At 36.7% G+C, this 18107-nt stretch overlaps 2 protein-coding genes across 2 annotated transcripts; both read right to left on the bottom strand.

Annotated features, from left to right (window-relative positions):
• Positions 1-1574: 1574 nt before the first annotated feature.
• On the bottom strand, positions 1575-4354 carry LOC125850936 (uncharacterized). Its single transcript, XM_049530758.1, has 5 exons — positions 4202-4354; positions 2832-4044; positions 2563-2653; positions 1896-2514; positions 1575-1814 (listed from the first exon to the last, which is right to left on the bottom strand). Exons 1-5 carry the CDS (start codon positions 4352-4354, stop codon positions 1575-1577), a joined length of 2316 nt encoding a protein of 771 aa, XP_049386715.1.
• An 881-nt stretch (positions 4355-5235) lies between these two features.
• On the bottom strand, positions 5236-8736 carry LOC125850934 (uncharacterized). Its single transcript, XM_049530757.1, has 2 exons — positions 7338-8736; positions 5236-7193 (listed from the first exon to the last, which is right to left on the bottom strand). Exons 1-2 carry the CDS (start codon positions 8734-8736, stop codon positions 5236-5238), a joined length of 3357 nt encoding a protein of 1118 aa, XP_049386714.1.
• Positions 8737-18107: the final 9371 nt, after the last annotated feature.

Genomic DNA, 18107 nt, shown 5'->3' on the forward strand with positions numbered 1-18107 from the left:
CCCTGTGAAGACATGAAAAATAAAATAGGGGTTATTGTGCCCTATATGCAACCAGGGATTATCGTGCCCTGTGAAGACATGAAAAATAAAATAGGGGTTATTGTGCCCTATATGCAACCAGGGATTATTGAGCCCTGTAAAGACATGAAAAAATAAAAATAGGGGTTATATATATATGTTTTTTTTTTCTTTTTTTACTTGATCATTTATTTTGTTTTAATTTTATTTTTGTACATTTTCCAAACATAAAAGAAACAAACAAAAATAAAAATAAAATAAAATAAAATGCCCCAGATTTTATTAAGAAAAATAATCTTTTTTTTTTTATTTTTTATTGTTATCATTATTATTGTGGTGCATATTGTAGGAGAGACAGGGATTCAAGAACTTACCTGGTGGCGTTTGACTCTCGCGAATTACTTGCACGATTTTTCTTTGTACCTATTTTAAAACAAAGAATATTTTGTTAGTTTTTCTAAACGGTGGTTGGTTTGTGACTTCGAATATCTTGTGGAGTTTGACGTTGAATCTGTGTTGGTTGAAAGAATCATCATATTGACGATCGAGCGAATAGCTTGAAGATGCTTTAGAGACGGTCCTTATCTTCCCTTGAAACACTTCTTATGAACATTTTGACCCATTTCCATTTTGTGCACGTTGTGGGGTTCATCCTTTCCAAAGCAACATTCTTGCTTTATCGATTTTCACACGGTATCGATTTTTTTGGTATATTTTTTTTCCTCGATTAATTCACAGCCCTAGTCAATGTTGTGCATGCCCCCAACATTCAACTGGAAATACCGTAGTCAATTTCGCTACTTTAATATGATTTCTCACTTGACGCGAGTTTATGCTGAATGAGACTCAAAGAATACCGAAGACAAGTACAAATGACACAAATGAAAGGGTTATGAAAGAAAAGTGATGTCTTTAGAAGAAGGAAATAAGTAAATGTTTAAAAGGAATGAAAAGAATCTTATCTGAAAGTACGTGACCACCTTAATGAATCATGACATGCATTTGGACTGAACGTTTGATCCTTCTAAGTTGTCTGAATCTCATGAAACAATGTTGTACCTTTAAGTCTATAGCCTGACTTCTATCTTGCTTGTGTGCTCATGCCAAGACGGAATGTCATCATTTGATCAATGGTGCCCTTCATGGTTTTCCACCAATAAGACATTCTTATCTCTTTCTCTCAACTTACTATCGTCTTATGTTGCCCGTGAAGGTTTTCACTCATAAGACTCTCTTATTTTTTTTTATTTTTTTATTTTTTATTTTTATTTGTAACACACTGTAGGTCACAATGTCATGTCTCAGCCCTTGGAGAATTGAAGAACATGATTATTGTTTTATTTAGTGATTAGACCGAACCCCAATGAAGGGTTGCCTACGTATCCTCTTAGGAATCAGGTCGAACGTAGTTCAATGAAACCTTTTTTTTTTTTAAAAATTCTTTTGTGTGTTTTTTTTTTTTTGCACCAGACAAGTGGTGTTTGAAATAAAGGAGGATACATTTTTATCCTCTCATCTTAAGAATGTCAATCATGAGAGTGTCATAACAAAGAGTGTTAGGCGTAGTAGCTTTTGATCGAATCTGCGTTAATAATTGTGTCGATCGCCTTTCCCTCCATATTTGCCAGTTGCAAAGCTCCTTTTGATAACACTTGTTTAATAACATAAGGGCCTTGCCAATTTGGGGCAAACTTTCCTTTGGCCTCGTCTTGATGGGGAAGAATGCGTTTCACAACAAGTTGACCGACTTCAAAATTTCTTGGGCGTACCTTCTTGTTATAAGCTCGAGCCATCCTCTGCTGATATAATTGACCAAAGCAAATTGATGTCAACCGTTTTTCGTCTATCAGTGCTAATTGTTCTAACCTTTATTTAACCCATTCCGTGTCCTCAATTTCTGCTTCGACAATGATTCGAAGAGAAGGGATTTCAACTTCTGCGGGTATGACAGCCTCAATTCCGTAAACCAATAAGTAAGGAGTTGCACCGACTGACGTACGAATAGTCGTGCGGTATCCCAAGAGAGCAAATAGTAGTTTTTCATACCACTGCCTAGATCCTTGCACCATTCTCCTAAGAATCTTCTTGATGTTTTTATTTGCCGCTTCAACAACCCCATTTGCTTTGGGTCGATAAGGGGTTGAATGACGATGAACAATTTTAAATTGCTCACAAACTTCCTTCATCAGGTGGCTGTTGAGATTCGCTGCATTGTCTGTAATAATGATTTTTGGTATGCCAAAACGACATATGATGTTTGAATGAACAAAGTCCACCACTGCTTTCTTGGTGACTGATTTGAATGTGACAGCTTCCACCCATTTGGTAAAGTAGTCGATAGCAGCTAAAATAAACCGATGCCCATTAGATGCTTTTGGCTCAATCGGCCCAATAACGTCCATTCGCCAAGCCACAAAAGGCCACGGAGCAGACATAGGGTGCAACTCTAAAGGGGGTGAGTGAATCAAGTCGCTATGAATTTGGCACTGATGGCACCTGCGTACAAATCAGAAGCAATCTCGCTCCATGGTCAACAAATAGTACCCTGCCCGGATAATCTTTTTTGCTAGAACATTACCATTCATGTGAGGGCCACAAACCCCTGAATGCACCTCATTCATAATTGTTTCTGCTTCTGGAATATTCACACATCGCAATAGATTCAAATCTGGAGTCCTTTTATATAAGAAATCGCCACTCAAGAAGAACCCATTGGCGAGTCGCCTGATAGTTCTTTTTTTTATCTCTATCACCATGTATTGGATATTCTTTAGCTTTTAAAAATCGTTTAATGTCGTGATACCAGGGCTCACCGTCTGGCTCTACTTCAATTATATTGCAATAACCATGTTGATCCCTAACTTGGATTTCCAACGGGTCAATATAGGTATTACCCGGGTATGGAAGCATCGAGGCTAGGGTGGCCAAAGCATCAGCTAACTCATTGTGAAACCTGGGAATGTACCTGAATTCAATGGACTTGAATCTTTTGATGAGGTTTTCTAAACATTGTTTGTACGGCATGAGTTTAATGTCTCGAGTCTCCCATTCGCCTCGAGCTTGTCGAATGAGCAAATCGGAATCCCCTAAAACCACCAACTCCTGCACATCCAGATTTATTGCCATATTCAAACCCATGATGTAAGCTTCGTATTCTGTTGTGTTATTGGTAGAAAAGAATCGAAGTCGTGTTGTGGCAAGATAATGACATTCGTTTGGTGAGATAAGAACTGCCCCAATTCCTACTCCATTTTTGTTGACAGCCCCATCAAAATATAATTTCCACACGTGACCATCATTAGGAATTTCTTCCTCAATAGAGTTGATTTCTTCATCAGGGAAGTATGTCCTTAGGGGCTCGTATTTGTCATCGACCGGATTCTCTGCCAAATGATCGGCCAACGCTTGTGCTTTCATGGCGGTGTGAGTGACATAAATAATATCAAATTCCGTAAGCAAAATCTGCCATTTTGCCAACCTACCTGTTGGCATGGATTTTTGAAAAATATATTTCAAAGGATCCATTCGAGATATAAGGTAGGTCATGTAGGACAAAAGATAGTGTTTCAATTTTTGGGCAACCCAAGTCAAAGCACAACAAGTCTTTTCTAACAGAGTGTACTTTGCCTCATAGCTTGTGAACTTTTTGCTCAAATAATAAATGGCTTGTTCCTTTTTTCCCGTAATGTCATGTTGTCCTAAAACGCAACCAAATGAATTATCCATCACTGAAAGATAAAAGAATAACGGCCTATCAGGTTCTGGTAGGACCAATACCGGAGGGTTTGCTAAATATTCCTTAATTTTGTCAAAAGCTTCCTGACACTCACTTGTCCATTTGATAGCAGTGTCCTTTTTCAACAACTTGAATATTGGCTCACATGTGGCGGTGAGTTGACCAATGAACCTGCTGATATAATTTAACCTTCCCAGAAAACTCATGACTTCAGTTTTGGTTTTTGGAGGTGGCAATTCTCGAATGGACTTTATCTTAGAGGGGTTCCAATTCAATGCCTCTTCGACTAACTATAAAACCCAAAAGTTTGCCAGATGGCACTCCAAATGCACATTTAGCTGGATTAAGCTTGAGGTTGTATTTTCTCAATCTTTCGAAGAATTTTCTTAGATCACGCACATGGTCCGCTTGCGTTCTAGATTTAATGATGACATCATCGACATATACCTCAACTTCTTTATGCATCATGTCATGGAATATGGTAGTTATAGCTCTCATGTAAGTTGCTCCCGCATTCTTCAGACCGAATGGCATGACTCTATAACAATACGTACCCCATGGGGTGGTGAAAGCAGTTTTTTCTGCATCTTCTTCATCCATGAGAATTTGGTGATATCCGGCGTAACAGTCCACAAAAGATTAAATCTCGTGTTTGGCACAATTATCAATCAGGATGTGAATGTTGGGTAATGGAAAATTGTCCTTTGGACTTGCTTTGTTTAAATCTCTGTAATCAACACAAACTCTGATCTTTCTATCTTTCTTCGGCACTGGCACAACATTAGCCAACCAGGTAGTGTATCGGACAACTCTGATCACATTTGCAGTCAGTTGCTTCATGATTTCCTCTTTAATTTTATCGCTCATGTCTGTCTTAAACTTTCTCTGCTTTTGCTGGACAGGTGGAAAATCAAGATGTATTGGAAGTTTGTGAACTACTAAATCAGCACTTAAACCCGGCATGTCATCGTAGGACCACGCGAAGACATCTTTGTATTCAAATAAAACTTGAATTATGTCGTCTCGAATGTTCTGATCAACATGAATACTTATCTTTATTTCTCTCACTTCTTCAGGAGTTCCTAAATTAAACGCCTCAGTTTCACTTAAATTAGGTTTAGGCTTATTTTCAAATTGATCCAATCCCTTTTTTATTTCTTCGTAAGCTTCATCTTCATCATATTCGTCAAACTTTGGATTCATTGTTTCGAGATCAGACAACTTTTTAGGATCTAACTGTAAACTCCGCATGCATGTCATTTATTAAAGTCGACATTAACGTAACTGAAATGAAAAATAAGAGGACATATATTAGAAAGAGTAAGAACAGAGAAGATGATTGAATATGATTGGGAAACTAGAACTTCATTGCGTTAAATGAGAAATGATTGAAGGGTTAACACCAATGTGAGACAACTAGAAGGTTTGAATTACAACCCTGAGAATAATTCAAATAAATAAATTAAAAGCAGCAAAATAAACTACCAAGACTCCCTCCTTGTAGGGAGAAGAGTCGCTTTCCAGTTGTTGAGCTGGACATTCGGGCCGATGAATTGCACATCCATGTGACTAGTGCCTTCACCCATCTGAGTCATGTTTACATCATAAAATATTTCCTTGATACCTTGACATATTTCATCCACATCATTCTGGATAGAGAAGTCTGGACTCAGTTCACCTCGAGATTTAACGAAAGATTGAGCAATATGAGGGATTGGCTTCAGCAAATTCCAAACATTTCTTTTACGATCTTTTGCCCATTTTCTATCAAATCTAGTTGGATTGAAACCCAAACCAAATGTCTCTTGATTACCCATCGGATTGATGGGATCTACAATTCCTTGCAAAGACAACCCTAGTCCCTTTCCAGGTTCATAGCCGTTTTGTACCATCTGGGACACCACCATGACTGAAGCAGATGATAGATGAGGTTGTGGTATAGGCTTTCCCTCCAAAAACTGATTGACTGTTATAATCTCAAAAGCCTGATAGTTGAGGGATTCACAACCTCTTTTGGCCTCAATGCATGGTATTGAAGGATCTCGGGTGATTGGGAGATCATCTTCACCATGGACAATGATTTCCAGTTTATCATGCTTAAACTTGACCACTTGGTGCAGAGTAGACGAAACAGCTCTAGCTAGGTGGATCCATGGCCTACCCAAAAGTAGATTGTAAGAAGTGTCCATGTCTATTACTTGGAAAGTGATTCCGAACTCCACTGGTCCAATGGTAACAGTTAAGTATATTTCACCAAGAGTGTCCCGTTTTGCGCCATCAAATGCACGCACACAGACATTGTTAGTACGAATCCTATCCGTGTTGATTTTCAACCTTTGTAGAGTCGAAAGAGGGCATATGTCTACACCCGATCCTCCATCGACCATGACCCTCTTCACATAGTGTTCTTCACATTTCACGGTTAAATGTAACGCCTTATTATGCCCAGATCCTTCCAAAGGCAATTCATCATCAGTGAAAGTGATTCTATTTACCTCAAATATTCGGTTGGCCATCTTTTCCAAGTTACCCACCGTGATACTTTCTGAGATATGTGCCTCATTTAAGATTCTGGTCAAAACTTCACGATGCTCTTTAGAATGTATGAAGAATGACAATAAGGATATCTGAGCGGGTGTTTTCCTCAATTGATCAATAACAGAATAATCTTGAGCTTTCATCTTTTTCAAGAACTCTTCAGCCTCCTCCTCAGTGACAGGTTTTTTAACCGGCAACTGATTTTCTTTGGCTTGTTTGTCTCTTCTTAATTCTTCTGGAGCATAACACCTCCCAGAACGAGTTAATCCTCTTGTTTCATTTGTTTCTTCAATAATCTCTTTTCCCTTGTGGGTAACAACGACTTTGTTGTAGTTCCATGGAAAGGTCTTGGTGTTTGTCATCGGAAGTTGCGTTGCAATTTTTATCACAATTGGCTCTTTCACACTTTCTTGATTTTGACCAAATGCTCGAAGCTTACCAGGAACGTATAATTTTGGTCCATTCAACGGTACTTCTCTTCTTTTTATAGCTCCAGGGACATACAACACGAGTTTTCTCGAGTCTCCAAAATTTGAACTTGCACCATTCACAATTATCGGTGCCTTTTGTATGGGTTCTAAAACCATATTCGACTCTTCTTCTGAATCTCTGCTTCCCATTTTTGTTTTACATGTTTGCTCACAATCTTCATAAATGTCTACCATCCCCACAATATGCTCCTTATTGTGAGCAGGGAGTGGGTTATTGGTGACATTTGGCGCCTCCTCATTGCGTATCTCAATTACCTTATCCTCAATCAACTTCTCAATGACTCTTTTTAGAGTCCAACACTTCTCTGTACTATGACCTGGAGTGTTAGCGTGATACTCACATATAACAGTTGGATCAAAGCCTCTTGCATTCGGATTGACAAAATAGGGATTGACAGGTTCAACCAATCCTAATTGTACTAATTTCCGCAACAAACTCGTATATGACTCTCCAATTGGGGTAAAGTTTTATTTTCGACCTTGTTCTCTTGTATAATCCATCTAGGGACGTGGATTATGGGGTGCCTGAAAATTTTATTGTTGGGGGCGAGAACCTTGTGAGGCAGGTGCCCGCCATTGTTGGCGCTGAGGAGGTCGGACATATGCTTGAGTGTTGAGAACTACATATTGGGATGTGTAATAGTGTTGAGGAGAATTAGATTGTTCTTGTTGGACTTGAACATAAGGGTGGTTCATGCCCATTTGAATACCTCTCGATCCAGACGTCATCATGGACCCTTCTTCTTTCTTTTTTCGATTTACAAAATTACCTGACCCGCTTTGTATTGCTTGTGTGGTAGCTCTAATGGCTGTCTGGCTTACAATTTTACCCGATTTTATGTCGTTCTCTACCACTTCTCCGATCTTAATTGCTTCGGCGAAAGGCTTCCCCATTACAGCGAGAAGGTAATGAAAGTAGTCAGGTTCTTGTGCCTGGAGAAAAACATCAATCAATTCATAGTCTTTCATCGGCGATTTGACTCTAGCCGCCTGCTCCCTCCATCTTATGGCATATTCCCTAAAGCTTTCAGACGATTTCTTCTTCATATTAGCTAGGGAATTGCGATCCGGAACGATATCAATATTGTATTGGAATTGTTGGACAAAATCTTGCGCTATGTCATCCCAGACATGCCATCGAGAAATATCTTGGTCGATAAACCATTCTGAGGCTACACCCGTTAGACTTTCTCCAAAGTAAGCCATAAGAAGTTCTTCTTTTCCTTCGGCTCCCCTTAGCTGATTACAAAATCTTTTCAAATGAGCCACTGGGTCACCATGACCGTTATACTTATCAAACTTTAGAGTTTTGAACCCTATAGGCAAGTGAACATCTGGAAACATGCATAAGTCCTTGAACGAGACACTTTTGTGTCCTCCCAGCCCTTGCGTATTCCTTATGTTTTGCTCCAAACTCCTCATTTTTCTTGCAATTTCTTCATGTTCCTCGTCCTTAGTGGTTTTTTCAACCTCGACGGGGGAACTATATTGATGAGTGTGGTGGTAAGAGTCAGGAATTTTGAAAGTCAATTTAGAGGCCTGACTTTGGCCGTATTGATAGTTGGGTATAGGATCATCATTAGATTTTTGTGCTAGGGTTGGTTGAGGAATTGCATTAGTTTGCACAGTTGGCATGAAGAGTGGATTGTTCATCATAGGTGGATTCAACGGGTGTACCGAGGAAGTTCCAGCAGTATTAGATGTGTTAACGTAGGGTCCAAATCCAGGTGGATAAATTGGGTCACTTGTTGAGACTTGAATGGGGAATGGCATATTCACATTTAGGTATTCCCGAATAGAAGATGGGGGAGCCTGCCCATTCATCCAAGCTTCATACATTTTGGCCATCTGTTGTCTCAACATTTTGACCTCTTCTACAGATACTGACTCTTGTGCAACCATTTGATTTTGGACTTCGTCATTTCCCGACTCAGTTCCGTCTTTGCGTGTCATTTTTACTTTCCCTTTTGATCTTGTGTTATATTGATGAGATGCCAGCTTTCTTCACAAACCAACCACCTTTAAACACTTTGCAATATTAATAACACGTTGTATGTTATGCACCTAAATTATTCCTATTTCTACAATGAGTTTTGGAAGACTTTTATGTTTCATCCCGGCTTTGGACGACTTGCTTATGTCTTTTAGTCCCATACTTTACTCATCTGAATATTTTGAACGCATTTTGATCGAACGTGTTGAAGGTTGCCTACGTATCATGTTGAACATGAATCCGATCATTACGTAGTGCGTGAAGAAGAATTATTAAAAAAAAAAACACGACATTTATTTATATGAAGATATCATTCAAATCAAAATGTTATTAAAATAAATAACCAAAATATCAAAGTACTTAAAGATTGAAACAAACTTCGACAGAAAATAAAAGAAATAATAATAATAATAAAAAAATCTTTCTCCAATATTTCTCGATCATTAATTGCCCCCTAGGCTAGAATAAACCTTGAACAAAGCTTTTGGCAGATGTGAGGCCAGTGCACGCGCATGTCGACCCAGGCTCTCATCACTCCGATGTAGATAACCACCATAAACATCAATCAAGCTCTCTGTCAGCTGAAGCACTTGTCCTTTGGCCTCCTCCATATTCTCGTGACAATTCTGCAACCATTTTTGAGTAGTATCAACCCTGTGGGTCAAATCCTCTTCATGTGCCTAAAGCTCTTCGATTTGATTATGAAGTTCTTCACGCTCCCCCATCCATTGGTTTCTCTCGATTGCGACTTCTGCTTGATATGATGTGAAACGCTTTGCTATGTCTGCTTCTCGTCCCATCAAAGCTTTTAACTGATTTTGTAGTCTAGCATGTGTGTGCATTAAAAGGGTCTTTTCTTTTTTATACTCCTCCTCTTGTTGCTCCATAGCGCCTGTGACAATGCCCAAATCCTCATGTAAGGTTCGAATGGTGGATTGATGTTCTTTTTCAGCCCTTTTCTGAATCAACCTAACTCATTTTTTGAATATTGCATCACGTTGAGCCAACTCTTCTCTAGCATTCTTTAGATCATTACTGAGGATATCCAGAGTAGACTTGTAATTTCTTTCCACCTCGAGCCGAGCTTGCTTGATTCTGACTTCAATTTCCTCTTCTAGATCTTTGAGTTCTCGTGCTGATCCTTCGGGCATTACTTTGAGGGGGGCTTGATCAAAGAACCAATGGAGGTATGAGGGGTCTACTTCTCCTTCAACACGATCGTCTACCATAGCTTTCGAGTTTAATGTTCGACTACCACCCCAAATCTTTTGAGCTTCTGATTCTCGATCTCGATCTTCAGACGACACCTCTCATACGAAACTCTGTGTATCCTCGGCCCTAGGTAAGATTTGTTTTTGTCCTACTTGGCGTAGCACCCGAAGGGGTATGTATGGTTGGAATCCTCGAAGGCCTGTCAGAACAAAGAATGGACGATAGGAAGACATAACAATTACCTCACTCGCAGGGAACCAATGATCGTTCCATGTAATATCAGATGCAGTTAATTTAAGAAGATAATGTCTCCACGCTTTGACACCTTTCGGCAATTTGTCTACTAATTCCTTCATCCTGTCTGGGTGGCTCAAAATATAATTCGTCCATTCAGATTTGAAATCTGTCGCAAAACGATGGCGATACAAGTGCTCCAAAAACCACATTTGCAATAGAATGCTGCAACCTTCAAAAAAGTCTTCCCCTTCTCTACATTTAGTCAAAGCACGATAAATGTCAGCCAACATCATTGGCAAGATAGTGGATTTCTTTTTCTTCATCATAACAGCGACTATTCCCGACAGACGAATACTGATTTTTTTATCCCTTCTTGGAAAAATCATGGTTCCCAAAAAGGCCACCATGAATGCTTCTTGTCTATGTTTTTCCCAAGTAGGGAGGTGTTGCCCATTTTTAAGTTGCTTCCCGTAGTCTAAAAATCCTTCTTTCTTTCCATATCTTGAGTATAGAAATTCCAAGGAAACCAACTCATTATCGAAACACTCCTTATGAGGATAGATGATGTGCATTTGTTCTAAAAATTTGTTCCTGCTGACGTTTCTTGGGGCTATGAGTGTTTTGCTTCGGAGATCCTTGCCTAACCCTGTGAAACCACCCAACTCCTCTAATGTAGGCGTCAACTCAAAATCGCTAAAGCGAAACACATTGCTTCTAGAATCCCAAAAAGGGATCAAAGCCTCGATCAAATCTCTGTCATGACTAAATCTCATGATATCTGTGAGGAAACCAAGATGTTTGAATATCTCAGTTCGCCTAAACTCATACATATCGTTCCACCAAGCCATGAGTAGTGGTGGGGTTTTATCCGTGATCATGAACTTTAGGGGATCATTGACCATTTCGACTGCTTCATCCCTTGGTCTTTTATCACATCTCATAGATTTTATGGTTACCTGGTTAGGAAAAGAAACTCGCGATTTAAAACCAAATTTAACTTATGAAATTTTGATAATTCGNATATATATATATATTTTATTTTTTTTTGTATATGCATTATTATTATTATTATTATTATTCATTTATTTTTATTATTATTACTATTATTATTTTATCTTTTTTTAAAAAAACTTGCTGTTTTGATAAAAGCGAAAATACAATTGAGGGTTTTATATATATTGTTTTCACTTTGTTTATCTTGAATTATTTGCTGAAAGTGGGTAAAAATAGACGTTTCTTCTTTTAGTCAATTATTTAAAGCTGGTCAACATTTGTTATAGTCTTCCACATGATGCAACAAGTAGCACAAAAATGTACATGATGGTCTCAAGAACAGGTACCTGCCTTAGACAGACCCGACCCCCATGCCGAGTCTTGCTAAGTTAAATGCACATGATGCAGATAAAGCAGAACCTAGTAAGGATATCATGTATGGAGGTTTCAGTTCTACTAAGGTTGAACTTATGGAGCAAGGTATCTAGACTGGCTGTAAAACGAGCGAACAACTCGAGTTAGGGAGTAGCAACGTACCGGTAACAGCGCTTTCCGGCTTTGTGCATGGGTGCTCCCTATCCTAAACATGTATGACTAAAAATCCTTCACCATGGACCGAAGATCCACTGGCTATCTTAACAGAAGTGGGGTGCGCAGTCGCAATTCCCATAATTGTATTATAGAAGACTCAGAGGGGTGCGCGAGAGAAGACAGTTATAATGCAATGCAAATAGTATAAAAATAGTAAAAAAGTAAATAATTAGCACATTCAGCCAACAAATACAATATCCAAAACATAAATAATTAAGTGAATAGTCATATATAAGTCAATATTATAAGCTCGAATTCTGGTTAACCCTCAGCAGAGTCGCCATCTGTCACACCCCTTTTTTTTCCTCAAAATTAATTTATGTATGTTTTGAAAGAAATAGAGTTTCTTCAATTAAAGTGACATTTTGAAAAGAGATTATTTTATTATTTAGAGTCGCCACTTGAAATTGAGTTTTGGTGTTTCAAGTCACCTTGTTTAAATCTCTAATCAAAAGGAAATTTGACTCTTTATTTTATTCGGTCTGTGGAAACAAAGATCGGGTAAGGAATTCTGTTGACCAAGGAGAAGGTATTAGGCACCCCTCGAGTCTCGTGGTTCTAGCACGGTCGCTTCATTGACTATATATGACTTAAATTAATTTTCAAATATTGTATTATTAACTTATTAATAAAAGTTATTTACCTCATTATTTGATTTATTTTAAACCTATTTATATTATATTAATATATGTTCGTTAATTAAAAAAAATGTATATCACATAAATTTATTCAAACATAATAAAGTAAAGTTAATAGATGGATACTTACGAATCTTGAAATGTCTTGTAATTTCTTTTCTTCTCCTTTTCTTTTTCATATATTTGTATTTATTTATTTTTATTGTGGATAGAAAATATATGGGTATCTAATTGCTAGGAATTAGAATTTGTGTAGGATTGAAATTTTTTTTTGAGTTTGATTATTTTAGGATTGTATTTTTTTTTTAGTTAGATTTAGAATAGAAATAAAAGTTTATCTGATTTGGAATTAGTTTTAGCAAGAAATTCTAAATAGATTAGGACTTATTTTTAGGAATATTTTTCCTTTTTATTTTTAATTTTTTTAATTTTTTTTGAATTTTTTTTTTGTTTTCTTTGCACTTTTTTTCCTTACTTGTTTTTCATTAATTTATATTTTTATTATTATTATTTTTTCATTCTGTCTCTTCTTATTTATTTTTTTTTTATTTTTTTTTACGTTTTGTTTTTATTTTTTTTATGGTTTCTCTCCTTTTATTTATTTATTTATTTATTTAAATTGTTTTTCCTAATTATTCTTTATTTTTTACCATAAATCTCTAAATAATATTCATATATCCTCTTAATTATAATTCGAATTAAAACGATAATCATCTTAACACTTATTATAAAGACAAATTATTTTTTATCAAAAATAATATATTAAAAAAAGAAGACTAAAACACATTCCTCATAGGTTTTCTAAAGCACTAATTTATATCCTAATCTAACAAGTCTACAAATAATTTCAACAAAAAAATTCTTAAGTGAAAACTAAGGTCCAAGAAACATTAGCTATTCAAAAATTAAATATCACGAAACCAATTTCAATATTAATTACATCTAAAGAGCATAAAACAATAATTAAAAAAAATGTATGATACATCTTTTATTTTTATTTTTATATTATTCTAAAGCAAGAAACGTAAACAGTTATGTTTTTCTAAGCATTCATAAATTCATCACAAACAATGGTAGATAATAATAACATGCGACTCAGAAAACTTCATATTATTGAAATCAAATTTCATACGAGCATTCCAACTACATTATGCGAGAATTTAGAGTTGCCTCGCTGCGAAAATTAATACCACAAAAAAACAACTGCTACGATCTACTGATTTCCAAAGTTAATAGCTAATATTAACTTTAAAGAGCCACGAATCCGAAACCTTGAGTGAAACCTTGAACGCTGACTTAATTTTCAAAATAAAACTCACTTTTTGTTATCTTTTTTTTTCTCTCTGTGTTTCTGTGTGTATGCGTATCCCTTTTTCTTTACTGAGCGTATGTTTTTATAATAGTTTGGGGTGTGAGTCTGGTGCTAATTAAAAGGAACGTGATGGAGTGGGAATATGATTTAATTTAAAATTTAGTTGAGAATTTTAGGATTGAGATAAAGGAAGAAAAAGAATAATATAATATTAACAAACAAATAATAAAAAATAAAAATAAAATAAAGAAAGAACGAACAGAAAAGAAAGAAAAGAAAAGAAAAGAAAAAGAAACGTGTAAAAAAATAAAAAGAAGAAAAGATCGTGCAAGAGGAGAAAAGAAAAAAAAATAGAAGAGAAAAGGAAATAAAAAAAATAAAAAAAAATAAACTAAATGGGAGGAGGATTTTTAGCAAATAAGTTAAGGAAGTTGGGGGTAATTAGGATAAAGGTAAGGTAATTTGAAATTTTTAGGACTCTTCTTTTTATCTTTTATTATTATTTTTTTTATACTTTTCCATGATATATACGACTATTATTATTTTTTAGACTAGATAAAATTTGAAAGATTAAAACAAAATACGTTAAATTCAAAAGCTTTCTTTATTAAACTTTAAACATAAAGTGAGCTTATAATTTGTTGTAACTTTCAGTTTATTTTAAATATAACCCTACTAAAATAATAATATTTAAGTATTAAAATTGGGTGTAAAATTTTTATGTTTTGATCAAAAATTAGGTGTTCACAATTATCATATTGACTTCTGGTGTAGCCTTGACTAACCATAAAAGCATCAAATCGCTTGTACCATTGCCTAGGTGCTTTTTTAAGTCCATACAAGAACCTTTTCAAATGACAAACACATTGTTCATTGCCATGAACAACAAAACCCTCGGGTTGCTTCATATAAATTTCTTCCTCCAATTCTCCATGTAGAAAAGCAGTTTTAACATCTAATTGCTCCAATTCCAAATCAAATAGTGCAACAAAGGGAAGAAGTACTCTTGATGGAAGAATGAAGAATTATTGGAGAGAAAATTTCATTAAAATCAATACCTTCCTTTTGAGCAAAGCCTTTGACAACTAAACGAGCTTTCCATTTTGAATCTTCAACCCCAAGAATTCTATCTTTTCGTTTGTAGATCCATTTGCAGCCTAGTGTACGACGACCTTTAGGAAGCTCACATAAATCCAATGTCTTATTCTTATGCAGTTTTTCAATTTCTTCTTGCATTGCTATCAGCCACTGAGATGAATTAGAACTAGTGATTGCCTTTGAATATGAAAAAGGTTCAACTCCTTCAGAAATCTCTTGTGCAACTGTTAGTACATAGGCAATCAGACCATCATTATCACCATATATTTTGGGTTTTCTGATAACTCTCCTTGGTCTATAATGAGCAATAGAAGAATCATCAATAGATTTTGGCTTAACGGGACAGGTAGTAATGGAAACTTGTTCATCAACACGAGCATCACTGTTTGACTGTGGAACTGTAGAAGAGATAGGGTCAATCTTATGAGATTCAATTCTCATTTCTAACTCCACCTTCTCACTGGTACCTTGTTGATCATGTATACCAGAAGATAATACATAATGTCTTTTTTTAGAACATAACAATGCATTTTCATTAAAAGTAATGTCTCTACTCAAAATGATTTTTCTCAAATCTGGGCACCATAAACGATACCCTTTAGACTTAGAAGCATAGCCAAGAAATAAGCATTTAACAGCCCTGGGAGCTAATTTCCTATCATTAACATGGGAAAAAGCAGAGCATCCAAATACTTTTAAATTTGAGAAATTCATAAGATTACCTGACCAAACTTCTTCTGGAATTTTGAAATTAATGGATGAGTGTGGAGATCAGTTGACAAGATAACAAGCTGTAAAAATAGCCTCAGCCCAAAAATCACGACGATGCCACAATCCCACATTTGAGAGACTACAACGAGCTCTCTTAAGAAGAGTCCTATTAATATGTTCTGCAACTCCATTTTGTTGGGGCTTTCCAACAAGATTCTTGTGTTGTAACGACCGAGTTTCGTCATTATATAAAAGCCAACGGGGAAAAAATTTGGGCCGAAAAACTTTTTCGTAGTATCTTGAGTTTTTCCAACCTAGTCCAGATTTGGATGAAATCGGAGTCATTAAAGTCTAGAGAAATCTGGTAGCAATTGGATGATCTAATTATGATTTTTCTTACATGAGTGGTTAGATAAGTCGTTAAGGAATCCGTACGACTTTACAGAATTGAATTCGGGCGAGTAGAACTCCCAAAATTGATCTTAGCGTGAACGGGTAGTTTCTGAGTGTCGTTGGTTAAAGGCGTGTTGTGAAATGGGGGTTTTGGAATTCTTTTATTAGCTCCCTCTTTAGTGCAAGATGCTTTGGCGGTAATTTCGATCGCCAGGGCGGGGCTACTGTAGCGGGGTGAGGCCTTTGTGGCGGGCCAAACGCGACTTAAAGTCGTAAATATATCCCAAACACATTTTATTCAGCAAATTTTGAATTTGAGAGCTAAGGAACAAACCAAGGGTTTTTCTTGACAATTTTCCACTATTCTTGAGGTTAAAGGTAAGATTTTAACTCCCCGAATCCATTTTTTGATTCGTAGAACGTAATCAAATGGGTAATTATCGATGGGGGAAGGCTTTGATCTGGAATTTGTGGTGGAAAAAACCCTAATTTGGATACTTGGGATCATGGGTATGATCTAAGGTTGTTAGAATTGTTAGTAATCTGAGTAATTAGTGATTGTTTATTGATTCCCATATTATATTGATTGTTTGTAGACTAAGAACAAGCAGAACGATTCTAGAAAGGGAAGGATCAAGTTTCTTAGGGTTTCAAGCTTGCTTCGAGGTAGGTGATGGTTGTGATTCTATGATTGTGTGATGTATGTTTGTTCTTGCTTCATTATGATACATGTTTGTATGCGAATGTTGCATTATTGATCACATTAATTGTAAACGAGGAAATATGAATGATGAATGCCATGAATCATGACTTGATTGTATGATTATGAAAATGTACTTTGTGATTGTGATTGTTGCTTGTTGAATGGATCAGGTGTTGCTTTCCAACACACTACTTGGATCGGTTGCCACGTTCCGGCGTAATTATGGGATCGATTGACATATTTTGGCATAATCATTGGATCGGGTACCACGTTTTGGTATGCTAACTGTTTGGGTTTAGGCTCAATGAGAGGACCAATGACTTGTCATATTTGTGTATCTTGAGAAATGTGAAGTTGTTTGTTGTTCGTAAATGTTGATAATATTGTATATGTTCCATATACACATGTGATTATATTGTTGTATTAACTAATGTATGTTGAACTTAGTGGGATAACCGCGTTATCCTACCAGTACACTGTGGTTGTGTCTTGATACTGCACTTGCGCTTTCTTTTTTTAGTACAAGACATCTTCAGGCGGCTATTGACAGACCTCGTTTAGAGGATCATTGATCGTTCGAATTCAACGGTGAGCCAGTTCTTCCGGGCTGCCATGAGTTCTCTTTCTATCTATGTCCACATTTCTGACTTAGACTTTCTAGTTAGTTATTAGTTCATTAGTTTGGGGTTGTATCCCTTCTTGTTTAGACTTGTTGACCTTTACATGTTTTGGTAAATTGACTTTCAGGTTCTAGGTGTTTTTACGCATTGTTTAGTTGTTAGATCTTTTGGAAGTTTATGAGAACTTCAGTCTTTAGCTATTTAACCTGCTTTCGTAACTTAAATGCTTTAGTATTTTGGTTGAGTTGCTTGGTTTGGGTTGTAGTAGTGGTTCTCCCATCAGAGGGTTAGTGTGGGTGCCAATCACGATGGTCTGGGTCGTGACAAAGTTGGTATCAGAGCCTCGGTTCGTTGATCTCGATGTACCAAAACAAATCTAGTAGAGTCTTGTGGAACGGTACATGGACGCCTTTAGTTTTCTTCGATAGACTATAGGACTTTAGGAAATCTCTCTTTTTTCTCTTGTCTCCTTTCGTGCTATGACTTGATTCTAATTGGTATCTGACGATTCAAATTTGTATCTAACCCCCTTCACTCTTCTGTCCGCAGATAGTTAATACTAGATTCAACGGCGTCAGGCCCGTAGCTCCCGTCAATGCTCCAGCTGAGGAATTTGCAGTGAGAGGTTGCGGTCGAGGCAGAGGTAGTGGAAGAGCTAGGGGTAGAAGCCGTGAAAGAGTGGCACATGCTAGAGATAGGGTACCGGTCAAAAAGTTTCCCCAAAATGAGGCCCCTCTCGTACATCATGAAGATATTGAAGAGGATATCGAGGTTGAAAACGTTGAGGAGGCGGGACAAGAAGAAGAGGTGCAAGCTGAGACTA

This window comes from Solanum stenotomum, unplaced genomic scaffold (genome assembly GCF_019186545.1).
Source record: "Solanum stenotomum isolate F172 unplaced genomic scaffold, ASM1918654v1 scaffold21181, whole genome shotgun sequence".
NCBI lineage: Eukaryota > Viridiplantae > Streptophyta > Magnoliopsida > Solanales > Solanaceae > Solanum > Solanum stenotomum.

Coding starts and splice junctions, on each gene's coding strand:
- LOC125850936 (XM_049530758.1), bottom strand. CDS start 4,354: ATGGATGAAGAAGATGCAGAAAAAACTGCTTTCACCACCCCATGGGGT. Junction 4,045..4,201: donor TGATGCATAAAGAAGTTGAG/GTATATGTCGAT, acceptor TGGGTTTTATAG/TTAGTCGAAGAGGCATTGAA. Junction 1,815..1,895: donor AAATTGAGGACACGGAATGG/GTTAAATAAAGG, acceptor TTATATCAGCAG/AGGATGGCTCGAGCTTATAA.
- LOC125850934 (XM_049530757.1), bottom strand. CDS start 8,736: ATGACACGCAAAGACGGAACTGAGTCGGGAAATGACGAAGTCCAAAAT. Junction 7,194..7,337: donor GCGGGCACCTGCCTCACAAG/GTTCTCGCCCCC, acceptor TAGTACAATTAG/GATTGGTTGAACCTGTCAAT.